General features: G+C 44.8%; 1 protein-coding gene across 1 annotated transcript in view; it reads right to left on the bottom strand.

Annotated features, from left to right (window-relative positions):
* The window catches only part of ELMO1 (engulfment and cell motility 1), a 410819-nt gene that overhangs the window by 311686 nt on the left and 76004 nt on the right, over nucleotides 1–23129 (bottom strand). The window contains exons 3-4 of the mRNA XM_054991799.1: nucleotides 5519–5559; nucleotides 1808–1880 (exon numbers count right to left, since the gene is read on the bottom strand). Of these exons, the coding sequence (XP_054847774.1) occupies nucleotides 1808–1880; nucleotides 5519–5559 (114 nt within the window). The remainder of the gene's footprint in view (nucleotides 1–1807; nucleotides 1881–5518; nucleotides 5560–23129) is intronic.

The following is a 23129-nucleotide window of genomic DNA, read 5'->3' as shown; positions in this document are numbered from 1 at the left end:
TTAAGTGTGGTTCAGATGTAACAGAGTTCAAAAAGAAGGGCTCCAAACCAAGTGATCCGCACATGAATGATTGTGATTACTAAGGCACATACTTAGCACTTTGCACTTTAAAAATTAGAAATTAAATATTAAACATAAAATTTAAATTCATTGTATTAAATTGAGATAGTCTAGTTCTACCCCCGGAGACTCGTTTGGGTTAAGGCTGCAGTTAACTCTGGGAACTGAGCGTGACCAGGAACAATGGCTGCTCGAGTGTGCCACCTCCCTCAAACTGTCATGAGAAATAAGGAGGATACATCAGTGGCTACTGACTACAGAGACTAAAGGGAACCACCACACTCAAAGGCAGTAGATCTTTGAAACCCAGTGGTAGGAGGCAGTATTGGGGGAAAGCCTTAACCTCTGAGATCTATCTGGTGGAACTCCAGGGCAACCAGTTGGCCACTGGGTGAAACAGGATGCTGGGCTAGACAGACCACTGGTCTAATCCAGCAGGATTCTTCTTATGCTGAATCAGACCAATGGTCCATCCAATCCAGCAGTGGCTGGACAGATGCTACAGAGAAACTCATAACAACAACAACCAACAACATTCAATTTATATACTACCCTTCAGGACAACTTAACACCAAGCGATTTACAAAGTATGTCATTATTATCCTCACAGCAATCACCTTGTGAGGTGGGTGGGGCTGAGCTGAGAGAGCTCCTAGAAGCTGGGACTGACCCAAGGTCACCCAGCTGGCTTCAAGCGGAGGAGTGGGGAATCAAACCTGGCTCTCCAGATTAGAGTCCTGCCGCCCTTAACCACTACACCAAACTGGCTCTCTCCCTGGCAAAGCCTTCACCCACTGACTGCTCCCCAGAATCTGCTAGTCAAGAGACATTCTCCCTCTAAACTCAGAGGTCCCATACAGCTCTCATGGGTAATAGGCCAGTCAACAGACATAACTTTTAAATCTGTTCAAATCTCCTTTTCAAATCCATCTATGCCCAGTCCATCTGAGTTAGCTCTTATAGCTAGAATGGAGAACCAATGTGGTGTAGTAGTTAGACTAGAATCTAGCAGACCATTTAGAATCCCTGTTTTGCTGTGGAAGCTTCCTGGGTGACCTTGAGATACTCATAACCTCTCCGCCTAACCTGCCCCACAGGGCTGTTGTGAGAATAAAATGGAAAAGAGGAAAATGATATAGGCCGCTCTGGGTCCCCATTGGGAAGAAAGCATGATATAAATGAAGTAAAAATAAATAAACATTTTTTTTTACATCTACAGACACTTTTTTAAAAAAAATGTCATTGGAACACAAGTGTTGGCATGTAAACAAAGCATGATGTTTCAAGCAATTATAAAGAACCGCTATTCCCACTGGATGCATTAAAATGCACTCTGAATCAAGCAATATAAACTTACAATCCTTCTCTAGCTCACACTGCTACCAGCTGCACTGAAAGTGTAAAAAAAAACTGCACAAGATCCTCCACAATTACACAATGCTTAATTAGTGAACAATTGTTACCAGCATGCGGACAACGCTTGCCTGATTAAGATCCTGGCTGAAAAGGACTCCCACGGGAGAATTCTACTTCAAGCTATAGAACTGTACTATTACGCCGCAACCAGACAGAGTTCAGACCAACAGTATGAGGCACAGTATGTCCATTATTACCCACTTGGGTCTAAGCAGTGAGAATATTAAAATAATAATGCAATTTTCCTCTGCATTAGCTCTGAAACGGGCTTATCAGAGTGAAAAGTGTTTTTAAAACAAATAACAAACATCGTGCAGAAAAAGATGCCTACCTTTTCGGTGATATAGAAATTGGAACTATCAGCATGCTGCAGTGCATAATACTCGTGATTTGAAAGAGACCACCTTAAAATATAGAAATAAGTTTATCAGTAAAATGCACATGGAAGACTGCAATCCAAAATTCACACTCAGCTTTGCCTCGTCTTTCTCTTCTTAGTTAGAAGACTGATTACTCTAAGCATTAAGAGGCAATGCACAAATGAAAAGTTCTTATTTATTTACTGCCCTCCTTTCTTGCTGAGCCTCAGGGCGGATTACACAGTATGAAATAAAAATAGCATGAGCTCTCCAACAAACAATGCAACCGATTGAGGATCACACAAATTAGAATGCAAAAAAGTCTTAGATGTGATATGTTATATAAACAATGCAAAAAATAATGGAACTACCGAAGTAGAAAAGAATGCAGGAAGAACAAGATAACACATACAATAAATAGTGGAATAGATCACAATCACGTTTCCGTTATAAAAGCACCCAACATTCCATTATACTAACTACACTCTTATTCCCTTTACAGAAACGCCCTCATGAAGAATTCTGTTTACCTCGTTTGTGGAATGACAGGAGTGTGGGAGCCTTCCAGACATCCTCAGGCAAGTCATTCTGCAAAGTTAGAGCCATAACAGCGAATGCACATTTACATGCAGCTGTCAATCTTACCCATTTCCAGGGCCCCCAAGTAGCCACCACAAGGACTTCTGATCAGACGTGCACTTGGAGTTCCACACTCAGTCCTTAATTTCCGGATGTGTGCAGTTCTGCGTACCTGGCAATTAAGTTCCAAGGACAGCAGTGTAGTGCCCATCTGATCAAGAGTCCTTGTTGTGGCCATGTGGGGACACAAGGACTTTACAGGTTGAAAATCAGCCCCAAAATAATCCATATATTAAAGAAGATACACGCTCCAATTTTGGGGGGTTTTCCCTGTCCCGAAGCTGTGTCTTCCTGATCCGCTTCGAGAACTCACCTTCCACATGCATGATCCTCATGTGTGTTTTGTGGATGTTGGTCGTGGGGAAAAAAAGGTCCCAACACAGAAAACACGTTCTTTATCTGTGCCTCATCACAAATGACATTGGTGCATTCCCGCCCAACTTTCCCTGTTTTTTTTTTGAGCGCATGTGGGATTGCGCTATACTGTTGTCCTGTCTTTCAGCTTCTGTAGAAACGGGGCATGAGCAGTACTCCATTCTCTACTGTTGATTTCCCACTTAAAAGTTTTAAATGCAAAAGTGTTTAATAAATATGCGAACAGTAGAGTAGCACAATTGCACAACTCCATATTCTACTATATAAAAGGCAAACTGTGTTCCTCATCCTCACCATTCACTCCTTATCCCTGTGGAAGCACAGTACGTAGAGATAAGAAGTGAGTCGGGGAGCCAAACTGTTTGTCTCCCCGCTACCTCCTTGGGGCCTCCAGAGGCCCAGAAGGGCCCAGCACAGCTGCGGGAAGGCTCAGAGCAGTGGTGAGGCTCTCCCAAAGTCCCACAGCAGTGGGGGAGGGGCTTCCCACTGCCTCCGTGGGGGCTTGGAAGGGCCATGCACAAGCCAAGTGGCAGCTGAGGGGTTGGAGGAGGAGGGAGCCCCTGCTTTCTTCCCTGATCCCCCCCCTTGACTGATGCCATGGGGAGAGGTGCAGGGAGGGGGAGCACTGCTAGGACCTGATGTATTTTCCCAAACAACGGGCCTTATTGCTAGTTTGAAATAAAATCCGAAATGACATTCCATTCCCAATGTTGTTCCTAGATGGATTGCTGAGTGATCCAATATAGCAAGCACTACAATATGATTCCCTTTGTCTACATAGATATTGTAATAGTGCAAGGACTGTTAAAAAAAGTTTTTAAGAGTGGGGGATTATACAATCGCGCATATGAGCCAGATACATGTGTGGGAGGGGTAATGGCGAGAGGAGGGGGGTGGAGATTTATGGAAGGGCACTTCAAAAGCGCAAAAAAATTGTCCATATGCATTGATATGCTAGATAATCGCGTGGAAAACCTGGCATCAAAAATGTCAATGGACTAAGACAAGTTTCATAAAAAATGCTTCCAAAGCGGGATCGTCATGACCTCCTTATGCATAGGAAACAATGACGTGTGTAATGAGTGAGTTAACCCGCAAAAGTTCCGTTGGCAGGCCATCTCATTAAGGACGTGTGGAAGCGACCACCGCTGCACTTATATCTAATTAGAAGAGCATTGGAAAAATCTCACCCATCTACTACATAACAGTTCAGGTGAGTCTGAAATGTGTTGCTGTCTAAGAATTTTACAGAAAGATGAGTATTTATCCTCACCTCTAACATTTATTGAAATAGTGCTACCTTTCATTAGACACTGGAATAATTTCCAAGACAATATACTACCTGAAGTATTTTTCTCAGTGTTACGGATTATCTGCATTAGAGATGCGCACAAACCGGGGGAAAACTAAACTGTGGTTCATGGTTTGTTGCATTTCACGAACCACAAACTTTCACGAACCTGCCCCAGTTCACAAACTGGTTTATTTGGTTCATGAAAACATCCCATCCAGGTCAACAAATCATCACTTCTGGGTAGCAGAAGGTCACTTCCGGGCCAGCAGAAGGCCACTTCCGGGTCAGCAGAAGGTCTTAAGGAAGTCCACCCCCCGTTGCCTAGGAAACTGATTGATTGGTGCCAGGCTGTCTGCAGTGACAAACCAAAAAACGAACCAAATGAACCAGCCTAAAATTTGTGGCGGTTCATCAGAAATGGGCTCTTGATGAACTGCCAGTTCACGAACCACGAACTGGCCCGGTTCATCGCAAACTTTGGTTCATATTTCAGTTCGGGCCCATCTCTAATCAGCGTATTTTGTAAGGTTTTTAAAAAACATTCAATAAAAAAGAGTAACAATACAATAATCATAACCCCAATTTTTAAAATTAATGTATTGTTTCATCAAGCCCCTTTCCCACATGCAGCTCACCAAGGAGATCCTCACTGGACTCAAATGGGCCCAAAGGAAGAAAGCTGGATATCACGAGAGGCGCTCATGCACCTTCCATTTCCTTATCTGCTGCCATATGAAGCATTCCTTGATGCTACAAGAACTGAACACCTTGCCTAAGCGCACCGCAGCCACTAGAGCAAACATGCATTTCAATGTCATGCATTCAGTTGATTCATAGATTCAGGCGACTCTGAGCACATGGAAGCCCTGTGAAAATCTAGTACATAAATGCTCCCAGAAAGTGGCCACCCACCATCATATACCAGGTTCATTTTTTGGCCTGCCACTATACATCTCACATTTTTAACATATACCAACATGTACTGAAAGCTAGATTCAGCATGATATACAGAGTGACCAGCCACTGGCTGAGAGCCAACATGCCCAGGTCCCCCCCGCCCAGTGATACCATACAACTAATGGCTGTGAGAATTTAATCTAAGGACCACCTTTCCCTATTAGAAACTTCCCCTGGCTCCATTCCAAAATGGATGAAAGACAATCAAAGTCCATACTCTCAAGTCTTTTTAATGTTCTCTGCATAACAAAAACTATAGTCCCTTTGCCTCAGCATAGGTTTATCCTTCAAGATGCAGAGATGAAGCAGATTTGATTATCGGCCTCTTGGATTTGAATAAAGCCCCAAGGAGGAAAAGCTTATTTCTGAGCTATTTATTTTGAGAATTGAAAGAAAGCACAACAAAAGCAGAACTTACCCATCACAAACTTCCTTTATTATTGCAGACAATGGCTTTTTCTGAAAATAAAAGAGAAAAGAAAGGTTCCTTGTATGAGACCATTTCAGTTAAAGAAAACAAGGTACTTTACGCTTAACATCCACAGACAAATAAAGCTGGAGTGTAGGGATTTGAAAATCTATGCTGCTGACAGTGCATAGGTCTAATCTCAGTTCAGCTCACGAACCTTCAAGGTTGCTTTAACTAAGCCAGTCTCTCTTATTTCCCATGTCTGTCATGATGTATAATAGGGATTTACCACAGAAGGCCATAATTAGGGATAAAGAAATACTGTGCATACCACGCTATGGACACTCAAAAAGGGCTATATAAATGATAAGTATTATTATTAGCACTGTTCTGATCTGCCTGAGACTTCATAAGTGGTTCTATCAAGTAGGTATTTTGTGCTTCCACTTTAGCCATGCCCAGAGTTATAGCCGTAACTGCAGTGAAGCAGTAGCATGTGCATTCGATAGAGAACCCGCAGCAGGAAACAACCAAGGTCCGGTACAGTCTCCCCCAACCCAAGTACCACCCAGCTGACCCCCAGGTAGCACCCAGAATCAAAAAGGAATGTGTATATGGAGTACGTGGGTTGTGACAAGGGGAGTAGCCGATGGCCTGATGCACTGATTAGACTGTTGGACTGGGACCTGGGAGAGTTGGGTTCATCTCCCCTCCCAGCTCTCCCATGAAGTTTGCTGCATGACCTTGGGCTGAGCAGCTTAGCATCTGTCATCTTACAGGGTTGTTGTACAAACAAAAATGGAGGGGATGCAGAAAACCACTGATGCTCTTAGAGGAAGGGCAGGATAAAAGACATATTGGCTAATTCCACACACGTTGGATAATGCACTTTCAATGCACATTATCAATCGTTTGAGGTGGATTTTTTGTTCTGCGCACAAAAAAATCCATTCTAAATGATCTATAAAGAGGATTGGAAGTGCATTATCCAACATGTGCGGAAATGTATGTAGATAGATTCCACTCTATCAATGGGGCCTGGTCCATCACTCACGTTTGCCCTTTCGACTCTTCCAAAACACTAGTTGCTAACCCTAGGAATTCAGTTCACATGCCCCCCCCATACAAGTTTTCCTTTCGAATTACAGCAAATGCTCATAGAGCAGAAGCATGAGGCACTCTCACATATCTTCTCTTTAGAGCATCTTATAAACTTTTGAAGGAGATACTGGAAAGAATCAGTGATAAAAGCATGGGGGGGGGGATAGAAGCTCCAGGAAGGCAAATAGCAGGGAGGATTCAGCCCCCCTCACTCAAGTATCCCTTTTGCTTCAAAATCAAACTCCATCAGCCCTCGGCTTTATGCGCCATTTTGACAGACTTAGAGCGGGACCACAAGTGACGCCTGACACACATTGGACACTTGTCAGCTTCCCTCAAGTTTTGATGGGAAACGTAGGCATCCTGGTCTTGCAGCTTCACTCTCTGACTGCTGTCCAATGGACTTTTCAACTGTCACTTGTCCAACATTCCGCCAAGCTGCCTACATTTCCCATCAAAACTTGAGGAAAGCTGGCAAGTGTCGAACCTGTGTCAGGCGTCACTTGTGGTCCCGCTCTGAGATGTAAACAAACAGGTCTCCCACATCCAGCTTGGCCCTCAGACTGTGGAACTAAGCTGTCCAATTTTCTTCCTTCACTTCACTTCACTTCCTTCACTTCACTTCACTTACCACATAAAGCTGCCTTACACTAAGTCAACCCATTGGGTCTAAGATGGTCGGTACTGTTCACTGACTGGCAGCAACTGGCTAGGGCCTCATGAGCCACATCACCCATTTTACCACAGATGCTGGGGCTTGAACCTGGGACCTTCTGTACATAAAACAGCTGCTGTGCCGCTGAGAGCTAAGCTACAAGTGATGCCTGACACAGGTTGGACTCTTGTCAGCTTCCCTCAAGTTTTGATGGGAAATGTAGGCGTCCTGGTCTTGCAGCTGTAATGGAGAGCCAAGTTGTAAAACCGGAACGCCTACATTTCCCATCAAAACTTGAGGTAAGCTGACAAGTGTCCAACCCGTGTAAGGCGTCACTTGTAGCTTGGCTCTCAGCCACAGCCCCTCTCTTAATGCCACTAACTTTTTTTCCCCTACTCACCAACCCCACAAATTCAATGCTACAATCTTTCTGCTACACTTTCCCCCCTATATGGCTAGTGGGCCATAATAAAGACTGACTGACTGTTACTCTTTAAAAAAAAAAAGTGTGTTGATTAATTATGACCATAATGTTAATGCTGTAACTTATTGTGCCCTAGCAATCAATGTGCCCTCTCTGACCTCCTATATCTATTTCCATTTCCTGGGCACACAAAAGATAAAACCTCTGATGCCAGCACCTCTTTCAGAATGAAGCCATTTGTAAACATCCTGATCTTTTAAGCTGTCTTTCATGCTTCCCAACACCCACCATGCGTCATGACCAAAGTGTGTTTGGAATACAGAATGCAGCATAACCGGCACCATTGCACCACGGCACGGCTTACTCCCAGACATACAGATGCATACGCACATCTCCATCTTCCCCCCTCTTGAATTTTTTTGCTAAAAGACCATGAAATTTTTCAGCAGAACACCTTCTCCCCTTCACCACAGAGCTGCAATGCAGCAAGTCTGCCTGGCAACATACGGTCTAGCCAAAGTTAGTTTCGTCGGGTTGATGGCCCTGAAAATAGAAGGCACACTGTCTGGTCTGGAGATGTCACAACACCGCTGCAGAGACACATACGCGTCCCTAGGAGGAAAATACAAAAACAAACACGCACGAAACCAAGACCCATTTGTCTGAAAGAAAGCAAGAGATTGTCACACTGGTGAGGTCGTTTGATGGCAGCGGCCACCAGGAAACAAACAAGTCTGGTCTGTTCTGCTCAACAAAGGCTGAGTTTGCGATTGTGATCATTTTGGCACGGGGGAGGGGGAGAGAATGGACTGCTCCATCAAGTTATTCCTGGAATTGTCCTCTTAGGAATGACTTACAGGAACCACCTGGAGAGCTTCGTATGCACAACTAGGGAAGATCCAAAGGAGCAATTATTTTCATTGTTGCAATTATAAACGGAGGATAGGCTTAGCTTTACCACTTTAAAATGGAATAGGTGTCCAGTGTGCCCTAAAAAAGGGTGCATGGAAAAGGAAAAATTACAGCAGCCGGAATTGCTTTTCCGGCAATTGCAGCTTTGGCAGCCCTCTACAGTCAGGGTGGTGAACTAGTGGGCTCAGCGGCCTGTTTCAGCCCCTGGAATAATTGCATCTCTCCCTGTGGAATTTTTTAAATCATGGCATGCACACAGAGAAGACGGAAGAAATTATATCTAAGAGCTAAGGGATGCCCCATGTGGGTCAAAACATCTGCACAACTGGGGTGACCTTGGCTAGGATATATGTTTCTGCAAATGCACGGGAACCCTCTAGTATGATGAAAAATCTGGTTTTGGAAACATAAAGAGGTTTTTTTAAAAAAACAAACAAACATCCCAACCAACAGTAAAAGAAAGGTTAACACAGACACTGCAAAATTAACCCTGCAGTTCAGGTAGCGCTTTGAGCTGCTGGAGCAAACCAAAATGGCCCTGAAAGTTGTGGCAGCAACCCTGACTACAAGGAGGGAGGAGGGGAGAAGAGAATGTGGGGACTGCAAGGGGAGAAAGGAGAGTCGGGTAAGAGGGGAGTGGGGGAAAGGCAGGGGAGCTGAAGGCAGCTGGTGAGTGGGAAGAGAGAAAACAAGAGGCAGCAGAATGAAACCATCGCAGGCAGTGCAGAATGGGATTTCTTCTCACCTGGAAATCCTCTCAGATTTCCTTCTGCTATTCTTAACTGTGAAATCCTACATGATGCAAACCTAGGGTTGCTATTCCCCCATCAGGGACAGGGGTTCCCCCAATCCCACTCTCCACCCCTCGCCCCCACTTACCTGGCCAGCAGCGAAGGCACAGGGGCATATTCCCGGGGACATGGGGCGCTCCTGTGGACCTGATCTGGCCTGATTTGAGCCTGAATCGGCCCAGATCGGGCCGCTGTGGAGCACGGGAGCACTCCCACGCTCTGCAGCAGCCCATTCCAGGCCAATTTGGGCCGATTCAGGTCTAGATTGGGCTACTGCAGGACACGGGAGCACTCCCCCACTCCGCAGTGGTGCAGTCCAGGCCGATTTGGGCCCAATCCGGGCAGCCAGGACCCAGGCTAATTTGGGCCCGAATCGGCCTTGATGGGGCTGCTGCAGAACATGGAAGCACTCCCATGCTCCGCAGAGGCCCATTCCAGGCCGATCTGGGCCAAATCTGGGTTAATTTGGGCCCCCTGTGGAGCATGGGAGCACTCCCAAGGTGTCCGCGGCCTGCGTGATGATGTCACTTCCCAGAAGTGACATCATTGCTTGGGCCCAGGACACATGCGTGCCAGGCACCAAAGCAGGTAGGTACCAGGATCCTACCTCCCGCAGGGGGGACAGAAGGACCTGGCGACCCTATGCAAACCATAATATAAATCCTGACCTTTCATAGATGGTCCTTTTATGTGACTTAGTATACGCCGGAGAACAGAGCAGGCCCCAAGACAACAGAAGCTGCTCATCGTTGGCCAAACCAGATAATACTTGCATCTGCCATAGGAGCATGGCACCATTTGAGAGCCTGGGTTTTTACTTTTCAGAACACCATGGGGCCCTGTTCACGCTGGGGACATGATCTTCCTCAGGAACACACTACTAGAGGACGAGGCCTAGTCCTCCTTACAGAACCATCGCACTAAATTGACCTTGAGTGAGAAATTCAGGGGCTCTAGGGAAAGCAGTCCAGTGAGGCAAGGAAATTCTCACAGGATCTGCAGGAACTTGGTTTAAGAGTCTGTCGAACTAGTTCAAGTTCAAGTTTAAGTTTATTGTTACAATCTGCGACCAGTACATATAAAACCATTTGCAAATCAGTTTAAAAACAGTTGAGACTGGATACAGGGGGAGAACAATGAATAAATATAGGAGTAAAAAATAATATCATCATAAATTAGTTATTTAATAGGTTAAAATACATTCAGTCTGCCTTATGAGATTTACGTTGCTTGTAGACCTGGGCACAGAATCTTGCGACTTGACGTGTTGTCTGGTGATTCCGATCAGACTAAAGATAATCAAGTTTGATTTTATTTGAACTTCCAGGGAATCTTTCTGGACTGATGGTTTCCGCTCTAATTTTACTATGACTTGGGCAGTTAAAGAAGATGTGCTTCATTGAGTCAGTTTCTCTTAGGGGACAGGAACAAAGCCTAAGAGAGTAAGGGACAGCTTTAAATCTCTTGAACTACATAATGCCCTGGCACTGAAGCCAAGTTCATACAGACTCTGACTTAAAACAACTTAAAACAAGGGCAATGTTAAAACAAAAGCCTGTCCCTCAAGGTGGAAGAATCAGCCATCACATTTATTTAGTAGCAACAGAAATAAATTGGCACAGCTCTTTGGAGACACATAACGTGATATTATCTTTTTGGGACTTCTGAGCACAGTTAGAGATACTTGATCCCTAGAGTGAAAGAGCCCTTGAAAGTTAACACAGACATGAGGTCGAGAAAGTAATGAGATCCTCCTCATCTGCCTCTACATACCCTCTCCTAACAAAATGTCTCTCTTGTTTCGGATTTTTTTTTCCCTTTTAACATCACACAGTTTGTCACCAGGGCAAAACAGGAACAGCTGTAAGCAAGATGCGCCGAGGCTGCTCCAGGAAAAGCTTTCGCAGCTCCTACCATCCTGCAGGCTCCCTCAAAGTTACACAGCCTGCGGCTACAAAGCAGACCTTGGGAAGCAACCGAGATCAAAAGTGTAACACAAGTGTTACTACTACAACACACCACGCATACAATGTTTAGCCCCTAAAGCCAACAAAAGAGTACTGTCTGCGTAAAGGACAGCTGGGGTTTTGTAGCCAGGATAAGCCATTCCCCTCCCCTTTTAAGAGCCGGACATCTAAAATAATTTCTGAGCACCAACCCCGCTATTTCCTGCAGTGGAAAAATTAAGAAAACATATCCTTCTATTTTAGAACTAAAAGCAACCTGGAGTACTTTAACTGAAATGGGAAGCAGAGCAATCAGCCCCTTTTAAGCAACAAACAGGAGAGAAAAGGTCTGCGTTCACCCCCCCCCTCCATCTCTTGACCACCCCATCCTCTAGCCCACAAGCTGTTTCAAAATATAGCAATTTCTAGTCCAACTGTAAATATTTGCCCAGTGTCAAGGAGAAGGGAGAATGGTTGCTGTTCATTATGTTAATCCCCCACCCAGCTCAACAATCTGCTTTACTGCAAATATGTCATTAAAGAAAATATTTTAATGCTTCTTAAAACAAAAACAAGGAGACAGAAAGCCACAGCTCTTGAACTGCATGGGGCCGCAAGGCAGCATTAATGCTGACGCACCATTTGTGATATCATATCCTCCGCACGGAGGCTACGAGCACAGCAGCTGCAATCCTGTGCAATCCCCCCACTGACATTTTTTCGGGCTTCTGCAATCCTGCACATCGCCATGATTACACACCTAGCCACCCTGCGCAGTCACCAAACCTCAAATAAGTGGCTCCTAGCCATAACCTCATTGGCAGCCACAGTTTACCCATTTGTTTAGATATTTATATCCGGGTCTACTCCCCAATGGAGACCCAAAGTGTCATAACATGATTCTTTTCTTCTCCATTTTGGCTGCTTTTACATGTGTTGGATCAGGCACTTTCAGTGCACGTCACCAATTGTTGGAAACTGGATTTTCCTATGCGAGACTGAAAAATCCACTTGCAAACAACTGCTAAAGTGCACTGAGAGTGCATTATCCAATGCGCGTAAAAGCAGCCTTTATCCTCTCAACAACCAGTTAGGTAGGTTAGGCTGAGAGTGCACAACTGGCCAAAGGTCACCAAGCAAGTTTCCATGGCAGAATGGAGATTCTAACCTAGGTTTCCCAGTTCCTAGACCAACACTAACTGCTACACCATGCTTTCTTTACTATACTTATAGGCTGTTCTATCTTCTGAATGCTCACTGAAGCTTACGTGAGGCTCCCAGAGGTCTCCTACCCAGGCACTGATCCGGCCCACACCTGCTTAGCTTCAACACAGCTGTAGCATTGGATGCTCCTTGTCTTTTCCTGGCCACACAACAGAACTCTACCCCTCTCTGCTTCAAGTATGCAACGTGAAATCCAAGCCAGCTCTTTGGCTTCCCCAAAGCTACCTAACAGTTGCGGGGAGAGGGTCAAATTACATGGCTATCAAAATATGCTATTTCCTTAAAAACAAAAACCATCCCGATCTGGGCAACTTGAGGACTCAACAAGCTGAACGCAGTTTACCAACCTCACGCTCAAAAATGCTTGTTTTTTGCAATCCCAAAAGTGCTGCAAAATTCCTTGCACCCCCGCCCCCCAGCCCCACAAAAGCACAAACATGGCAGGTGGGAGCTTTCTGGATTGCAAAGAAAATTGTGCAGGCACATCATAGTACACGATACCCATTTGGGGATAGGATGTCAAATGACATCTTTCATTTCTCAGATTACTATTATCCTCAGTTGTGTTTTACTGAGAAAGTCGCTTCCTCTATAAGCCTGCATCAGAGACATCTATGGGCACAGATCAGACTGTGCTCCAGAAAAGACATGGCCAACTTCTATATTCCTGGAGATTGCTCTTCTGTCGTCCACTCATCTACGACCAGTGGACAAGGGACAGAATTATCAGATTCTTCCATGGATTGCCATTGCTTATTATAAAATTTGTATTACCTAACAAGACAGGCTTCAAATAATATAAATGGTAGAGTAAATTGTGTTAGTCTCTTGCAGGAGTTAAAAAACAAATCCCTGCAACACTTGACCTACACTAAATTACTTTGCACTATAATAAATTTGGCACGGCTGGGTACCGACGCCTTCAGACATACAGAGCAGGATGGTCACTGATGGGGTGAGCAGAGAGAGAAGCTGAAAAATGGATGAGCTTCCCAAAACCTCACTATTTGCTTCAAAAGGCAGCAATTTTTTTTGCCCTTCCAGAATGCACATGAAAGAGCACTGCAATAAAAACATATCAAATGCCACAGGAGACTCGTTGCTACTTTTCATTACAAGTGAGCAGAATTTTCTCAGCACAGCTTGATTAGAATGGTGGGTGGGGGTAAAGCGAGATGAATTGCTTCTAAAGCGAAGGTCGTCGCTCCTTTAGAACCAAATGGGAGGCAGAGGTTCTGATCCAATCCTCCATCTTCCAGCTTCACAAATCCATATTTTGGCCTTCAAAGAACTTAATACCTAGCTCTTAAAACAGGCATTGAGCATGACTTTACCTGGATGGCTACTGTGAAGTAGGATTTAACACAGAACTATTTATCCTCTTATCTCAGCACTTAAGTATATTATATTCTTCAGAATTTCCTCCCTGGTAAGCAGCACAGCATGAGACGGATGATTAATTTCCAGAACTGCTGCATGAAGAACTAGGGGAGAAGGTGGAAGAATTTAGCACATGTTATTTGGAAATGGAAGAAACTGGAAGAATTTAAACAGGCTTCGGAAATATTGTCGAAGGCTTTCACGGCCGAAAGACAGTTTGACATTGAGAGATCTCTGTCTTTCAGTGCTACACCTCTGAAGATGCCAGTCACAGCTGCTGGAAAAACGTCAGGAACTACAATGCCAAGACCACGGCGATACAGCCCGGAAAATCCACAACCACCATCAGGCTTCGGAAAGTTCACTCCATGGGGGGGGGGGGGAGTACTGTGAATAAATCCCCACAGTTCAGTTGTAACTATAAGGCAATATAGATGTTCTGTCTGCCAAAATGCAAATGAGTCACCTTGTAATTAAATAAAATCATACATAGCTCCAGCAGCCATGTAATTTTACAAAAAACAATGGCCTTAAATGTATTAGGAATTCATTTGGAAGGTCTTGGGTTAAGGAACACACCATTTTTTTTCTAATGGTGGGAGATGACAGTTTTTAGTCTCCGCCTCATTTTAAACAGCAAGGGAGGCTTTTCTGAGATATATCACACTGGGAAATGCATCAACTTGCGAGAATGTATGGACCGGGGGGGGGGGGGTCAGGTTGTTATAAGCAGAGAGACAAACGTGAAGTGACTTGCATTAAAACAGCCACAAATCTTTTATTTGGGGAAAGTTCAGCGTTTAGGTGCAGTTTCATATTCACAAAGCAAAATGGTCAGAAGGAAATCATCGCAGGATTCGCCTCCTCCACCTCGTCCTCGAAAACGTTAGGGTCATAAAGTCAGAACAAAACAGTAACGCTGTACCTGAGCTGAACTATCACAGCCTGCAGTTTCGGGGTGTTGCATGTATGACACGGGGAAAAACCTCCTTGCATGGAAAAAGCCAGCATAGTATGCTGAAGAGTTCAGCTTTGTCTTTCACCCTGTTTTCAAGTTGTAATTCAACATGCATTTCTCCCCCCCCCCCTTTATCCTAAAGTGGTACCATCCACAATCTACCATTTGATTCTGGCTGAGTACATAAACTGGACCTCTGATTGGTTAATTACAAGAATAGCTTTCTTCCATCTTCCACAACCTTGCTTCCTTATGCAGTGGCAACTGCTTCCCAACTCTACCTTTTTATAGTACACCTTTAATTTGGGCATATCCAGAGATTTACCAGGTCATATGCAGGGCCTCTCAGTCTAAACGTAAGAAAGGGATTCCACCAGTCCTCGAGGAATGTTACCACACTGACCTAATAAAATGCCAAACCTCTGAATTTGCTGTAGCCACTATAATTCATACAGGGCTAGAAAGGGGAATCTCTTTTGCCAGGAGGTCAACTGCCTATCAAGTGTCATTCAAATCTAAGGGTGATCTTCCTTTCTGCAAGCAAATTGATTAGAAGACCCACTTCCCAAAGTGACTTTTTCATTTACCATTATATCCCATCTTATTTATTTATTTATTTATTTATGTCATTTATAGTCCGCCTTTCTCACTGAGACTCAAGGCAGATTACACAGTATGAGATTAGTATAGTCAGTAACAAGTATATTTTAATACAGTATCAAGGACATTTCCATAAACAATGCCATAGGGTAAATAGATACAACAAGTTTAAAAGACATAGTATTAGCAAGAATCTAATACAGATTAGAAAAAATACTAAAACAGAACATAATCAATTCTAGAACTGACATTAGACAACATGGAGCACAGGCAGAACATAGGAGGACATATTTAAAGCAACAGATAATATGTAAGGCAATATAGTGAGGAAGTCTACGGTCCCTAACTCATTAGACCCCCTCCCTACAATACAGCCCTCCCATTTGAGTAAAAAGCCTTTTTGAATAATTTAGTTTTGCATCATTTATGGAAAGCCAGGAGAGTGGGGGCTCTCCTGACCTCCTCAGGCAGGTCATTCCACAGGATAGGGGCCACCACAGAGAAAGCCTGTGTATGAGCTGCTGTTGACTTCACCCGTGGCACCTGCAGGAGACCCTGTTCAGATGAGCGAAGCTGCTGTGGAGGAACATAGGGAGGGAGGCAGTCCCATAGGTATGCCGGACCAAAGCCATGAAGAACTTTGTATGTAATAACCAATACCTTGAACTGAGCACAGTAGCTGATGGGTAGCCAATGGAGCGACTGTAGGATGGGAGTGATGTTCGTGCTCCTGCTCGCTCCTGATAACAGTCGAGCTGCAGCATTTTGCACTAATTGGAGCCTCCTAGTTAACTTAGATGGGAAACCTAATGTATATCTTCGGGACCGCCTCTCCCTGTACATTCCCCGGAAATCGCTTCGATCAGCGAATAAATATTTACTTGTGGTCCCTGGCCCTAAGGAAGCCCGCCTCGCTTCAACCAGGGCCAGGGCCTTTTCAGTCCTGGCCCCAGCCTGGTGGAACGCTCTGTCAATGGAAACCCGGGCCCAGCGGGACATATTATCGTTCCGCCGGGCCTGTAAGACAGAGCTGTTCCACCAGGCGTTTGGTGATTGAAGGGGGCGGTGCCATGTCGGCCTCCCACCTTTGGGGTGGGGAAGGTTCTCCCCACCACTGCACCTTGTTAATTTGTTTTATTATTTGTATATTGATTTTAGTTTTTGTTTTTATCGATTTTAACTGTTCACCGCCCAGAGCCCCTGGGGATGGGCGGCATATAAATTGAAATAAATAAATAAATAAATAAATAGAGCATTACAATAGTCAAGACTTGATGTTACCATAACATGGATCCAAGTGGCCAGGCAGCCGTGTCAAGATAAGAAGCCATCTTCCAGGCTAGAGTGAGGTTGTAGAAAGTATTTTTTGTCACTGCCTTAACTTGTTTTTCTAATAATAACGTTGGATCCAGTATAACCCCTAGGCTCTTAAATGAGTCTGCAAGGGTCAGATGAACTCCATCGAAAGTGGGGAGTACAATGTCCTTCAAGATCTCTGCCTTCTCAACAAGCATCACTTCAGTCTTGTCTGGGTTCAATTTCAATTTGTTGTTTTTCAACCATTTCACCACAGCTGTCAGGCAGAGATCTAAGATTTCTACTGCATCCTGTGGGGAACTGGATAGCGAGATATAGAGTTGGGTGTCATCTGCATATTGATGATGTCCAACTCCACAGCTGCAAATGAGTTCTCCTAAAGGCTTTACGTAGAGGTCGAATAACATGAGAGATAAGATTGTGCCCTGCGGTACCCCACAAGATAGTTCCCATTCTGGAGATAGCTGATCTCCAACAGCAACCCTTTGAGTCTGCTTTCTTCCATGGAGGTCCAGGACTCCCAAAGTGACCTCCTATCCAAATGCTGACCAGGCCCGGATCTACCGACCTTTAGCAAGAGTGTTGCATCAAATGCCTTCAGATGACAGGCCAGCCATACTTTAAGGTAAAATTGTAGGAAAACAAAATTCTAAGGCAGGCATATGCAACATGCACACTCCCCAGTCAGACGTATCCAAGACAGCCTCATGCAACAGGCAGCTAGCCATATGCTGCCAGGTGCTTAAGGAACACTTAGGTTTTGAAACTAGGCAGGCTACAAAAGTGGGGACTTTCAAGCACCTGGTGGGGCACAAAATACTTGCCCCCCAGGCTCCATGTTGCTCAAGACTCTGAGAAATTACTGTTGTCATCTGCAGAATAACAAATATTTTAAAGTGATGCAACATCTAAACCATCAGATACAGACATCAATTTCATGATGAAGGAATGAGTTCCAAAGGAGTGCCAACCTCACCCCAGGCCACTTCCTCCTCCAAGACAAACCCTTCAGCCCAATTATGCAACGAGCCTTTCTTGGCCCTTTTAGAACAGCTTGGAATCCTCCCATGTGCTTGAAATACTGCAAACAGCCACGAGGCAGGGCGAGCTCCCCTCAGCCAATTTGGGGCCTTGATCTCAGCACCCTCTCCCTCTATATGTTCTTCTCTCTTTTCCATAGATGGAACTTTATTGAGGAGGTCACTTCCCACAATACATAACAACCATTCCCACTCACATGTTTGTCCATAGAGTCGTCAGGTCACAGGCTTTGGCCTGAAGTTTATTTTATTATTATTTATTATTTATTTAATTAGAGTCCACTTTCTCAATGAGATTCAAAGCCAATTACACAGTGCAAGTAAAATACAATATAATCAACAGTTAGAACATTCACTGAGCAAGAACCATAATGAACATCACTTAGGATATTCAGTGAACAGATACGATAGGGTATGGTAGCAGGAAATTTGAAAAAAACAAAGTCAATCATAGAGATGAAATCTTCTGAAACAATGCGTAACTAATTTACATGGCATGTTAAGCAACATGGAAACTCCCTAGGGATGCTTATCTGGGTGCTTATCTGCACCAGCAGACTGTACTCAATAGCGTAGTTCCTACCAAAGCATCTCTCTGATGGATAGAAAGCCCTCCTGAATAATTCAGTTTTGCACAGCTTAAGAAAAGCCAGGAGAGTAGGAGCTTTCAAGATCTCCTTAGAGAGACCATTCGATAAGGTGGGGGCCACCACGGAGAAAGCGCATGCACAGGCAGCTGTTGATTTTGCCCAACTGCAGGGCGGTATCCGCAGAAGGCCCTGACCAGATGAGCAAAGGTGCCATGGTGCAACATAGCGGGAGTGGAGGTTGCACAGACATGAGGGGCCAAAGCCATGAAGGGCTTTGAATGTGATAGTCATAACCTTGAATTGAATCCAGTAACTAATGGAAAGCCAATGGAGTGACTGCAGAATGGGAGTGATGTGCATGCTCCGTCTAGTTCCTGAGAGCAAGCGAGTTGCAGTGATCTGCACCAGCTTGAGCCTCTAAGTTGACTTTGAAGGGAGACCTATGTAGAGAGCATTACAGTAGTCTAGCCTCAATGTTACTGTGCCATGAATCCAGGTGGCCAGATCGGCCATGTCAAGGTAAGGGGCCATCTTCCAGGCTACGCCGAGTTGTGAGAAGGCCTTTTTTGCAATTACATTTACTTGTTTTTCCAGCAGCAATGCTGGGCCTAGTATCACCCCTAGGATCTTCACTGAGAGCCAAGCTACAAGGAACAAATTACACAAGGAGGAGCATGTGAAGAGAGTCGCAATGTTAGCTGGGAAGCTAAGCTTTAAAAGAGATCAGAAGGCTTTGTCAATTTCCCCTCTCTACAGAGCCAGGGAGACCCCTGCTCAGAGGGTTTGTTAACTTCCTCTTTGCCTTCCAAAGGCTCTGTCTCACCTCCCCTTCTAAGAAGCAAGGAGGAAATAAACCCTCTGAGCAGTGATCTCCCTGGCTCCCTAGAGAGGGGAAATTGACAAAGCCTTCCGATCTCTTTTAAAACTCAGCTTCCCGGCTAACATTGCGACTCCCTTCACGTGCTCCTCCTTGTGTAAGTCGTCTCTGTGGCTCTGAGTCAGCCAGAGTCAACTTGAACCCCATCAAAGGTTGGGAGCATAATGTCCTACAAGATCTCTGCTTTATCAACCAGCATCACTTCCACCTTGTCTGGGTTCAATTTCAATTTGTTTGCTTTCAGCTAATTGATGACTGCTGTCAAGCAGCAGCTCAGTGCCTCTACTGCATCAAGGGATATGGATAATGAGATACAGGGCTGAGTATCATCTGCATATTGATGGCATCCAGTTCCATAGCTATGAATGAGTTCTCCTAAATGCTAAAGTTTCAGCACCCAGAACAAGGGTGTTAAAAGATATCAGACGCAAGGTGGCATGCTATGTTGCACAGGGCAGGCCCCCTTCTGCTCCCAAACAGGCTTCTCCGCATTTCTGAAGTTTTAAGCACCTCCTCTTCACACCCTATTTTTCTAATCAGAGGACTTCACACTCTCACCCCCCTCAACCCACCCCCGGGAAGAGTGACCAACAAGGGGATAAGAGACAGGTATTAGGAATGTATCTTGAAAATATATTGGGGTGGGGGGGTGGGAAAGAGAAATCTCTTGCTGTTCCCACAGTAATTGTTTTGCTTCCCGTCCAATTATGATGAAATTCTCCTATAAAGGATAATCTCTACCAAATTTATGCTCTGTTTCAACATTTCTTCAGCTCTGTACTGGATTTCTGCTGGTTCTTAAATCAGAAAGAGGCAATGACAAACCACCTCTGTTAGTCTCTTGCCATAAAACCCCACTAGGGGTCGCCATAAGTGAGTTATGACTTGAGGTCAGTCTCCACCACCACCCATTACACGTTTGTTGAAATGTCTTTGATATTGACTATACTGACTCACACTGTGTAATCCACTTTGAGTCTCAGAGTGGAAAGCCGACTATAAATGTCATAAATAAATAAAGTAACAACACTGACCTTCGTTGCAGTTATTACAAAGTTAAATCACTTTGCAGCTTCAAAAAAGTACACCACAAAGAATACAGAATAATAAATATAAATAAATAACAGAATGCAAAAGAGCCAGCATGGTGAGGCGGCTGAAGTGTCAGATTAGGTTCTGGGAGACCCAGGTTCAAGACGTGGTAGCAAAAAAGGCAGACTCAGTCTTAGGTTGTATCAAAAGGGCCATTACATCGAAATCGCACCTGGAGTACTGTGGGCAGTTCTGGAGGCCTCACTTCAAAAAGGATATGGACAAAATCGAGAGGGTGCAGAAGAGAGCAACGAGGATGATCAAGGGTCTGAAGACTGAGCCCTACGAGGAAAGGTTGAGGGCCTTGGGACTATTTAGTTTGGAGAAGAGGAGATTGAGGTGGGACATGATTACTCTCTTTAAATATTTGAAAGGCTGTCAGGAGGGCAAGGAGCTGTTCCAGTTGGCAGCAGAGGGTAGGACCCGAAGCAACGGGCTTAAATTGCATGCACCAAGGTACTGGCTGGATATTAGGAAGAACTTTTTCACAGTCAGAGTAGTTCAAAGGAGGAATCAGCTGCCTAGGGAGGCGGTGAGCTCCCCCTCAATGACAGTTTTCAAGAAGAGGCTGGATGAATATTTGTCAGGGATGCTTTAGGCTCATCCTGTGTTGGGCAGGGGCTTGGACTAGAAGGTCTGTACGGCCCCTTCCAACTCTGTGATTCTGTGATTCTGCCATAGAAGCTTACGGGGTGTCCTTGGACCAGTCACTCTCTCTCAGACCAAACATACCTCACAGAGTTGTTGTTGTGAGGATAAACTGGAGAACAGAACGATGTAAACCACTTTGGGTCTCCACTGGGAAGAAAGATGGAGTATAAATGGAGAAGTGCAACGTTTTAATTTTCTGAAGCAGCCTTGCATTGATTTAAAGCCTGTATTTCTCATTCTTTGTGTTCCCCAGTTTTGGTGCAAAACCAGAGTTCTCTCTAACATCCCCCGGTATTTTCTCAGAGCCAGTAATTGGGAGAAGGAAGGGAAGGAACAAGGCAGGAGCAAGCAATTGCTTTACATCCTCTTCTTGCTTCGCTATTGTCCCAGAATGCTCTTAAGTGTTTGTGTGTTGCATCTCTGTGAGGCCCTGAAGAACAAATCCTTCTGCAGCCCAGAGTTGTACACCATTAAATGCACTTAGCAGCAAAACGTCTATTGTGGCATGATTAATAATTACATTGAAGGCTCAGTCACCGGAAACATTTCTGCAGCCTTTTTTCATTCATTCAATCCCACTTCTCCAACTTGGTCCCTTCACATTTCTGACTACAAACAAGGACTTCCACTTTGCTGCTGTACAAATCCTCAGGGGGCAAAGTTCTCAAAAGGCATCTCAAAACTTTTTTTTGTGGGTAGAGGGACATTCCCCATACCCAAAATATAGAAATGGACACAATACACTGTGCTTAGGAAGCATAGAAAAGACTAAAAATATGTGCCAGGCTACATAAAAAGAGCAGGGGGGGTGGTGTCAGCAAGGCACAGTTTCACTGCTCCCACAGCCAGTGTTGCGTAGTGGTTAGAGCACTATGCTTGGGGGTGGGGTGAGCTTAAACCCTCACTCTGCCTATGGAAGGTTGCTAGGTGATCTTAGATTTGTCCCTCTTTCTCTCCTAGCCTACCTTGTGACGATAAAAGGGAGGAGGGGAGGAGGCTGTATGATGCCTCTTTGGGTCTCCACTGGGAATAAAACCAGGAAAGAAGCTTAAATAAATAAGAAATATAGTGGTGGGGCATGCAGGAAGCTGTCCAAAACTCTGCTCTCTATGTAACTGTTAAAAAGTACTGGTGATTTCTCCTCTGCAATTAAGAAGGCTAAGAGTGAGAACCCCAGGCACGACAGCCACATAGACTTGTCAGCCTCCAGGTGATAGCTGGAGATCTCCTGGAATTACAACTGATCTCTAGGCATCAGAGATCAGTTCCCCTGGAGAAAATGGCTGCTGTGAAAGGTGAACTCTATGGAATTATACCCCACTGAGGCCCCTCCCCTCCCCAAACCCCACCCTCTTCAGGCTCTGCCCCCCCCCCAAATCTCCAGGAATTTCCCAACCTGGACCTGGCAATCCTACAGCCACAACACATGAACTAGCTCCTCCCTCTCAAGTCGGGCCTACCTCACAGAGTTGCTTGTTACAAGAATAAAAATAGAATAGCTGGCCCAAGTGCAGCCCTGAGCTCTTCAGAGGAATGGCAAGAGACAGATGCAGTGAAAAAAGATGGAAGAAAACTAATAAAGAGAGAGCAGGCCCTCCCCCCCCCCCACTCCAGCAACTCTTTTATTCAGGGGGTAATCTAAACGAAGCAGCAAGACAAACCCGATTTGTGAAGTCAAGAAAGGGAGGGACGCACCAATGAGGTCCAGACAGAGAAAAAAGAAGCAAAGTGCTATGGGGAATTATTTATGGTTAATTACAGATCCCATCCAGCAGTGAGTCAGATTAGGATTTAGGAGACCCAGATTCAAATCCTCACTCATCCAGAAAGCTCACTGAATGACCTCAGGCCATTCACTCTTAGTCAAGCCTACCTCACAGGGTTGTTACGAGGATAACATGGAAGAGAGAATGATCTACAGACCATACTGAGTTCCCCACAGAAAGAGGATGATACATTAGTTTATAGGCTATCTGATGTGGATAGCTCTGTTTCCTACAAGATGGCACTTTTTTACCTGGTCACCAGGAAAATCAGATCAAGTGTGGTTTCCAAGAAAGCA

The sequence above is a fragment of the Eublepharis macularius genome, chromosome 11 (assembly GCF_028583425.1).
Source record: "Eublepharis macularius isolate TG4126 chromosome 11, MPM_Emac_v1.0, whole genome shotgun sequence".
NCBI lineage: Eukaryota > Metazoa > Chordata > Lepidosauria > Squamata > Eublepharidae > Eublepharis > Eublepharis macularius.
This window is presented reverse-complemented; position numbering and strand designations above follow the sequence as displayed.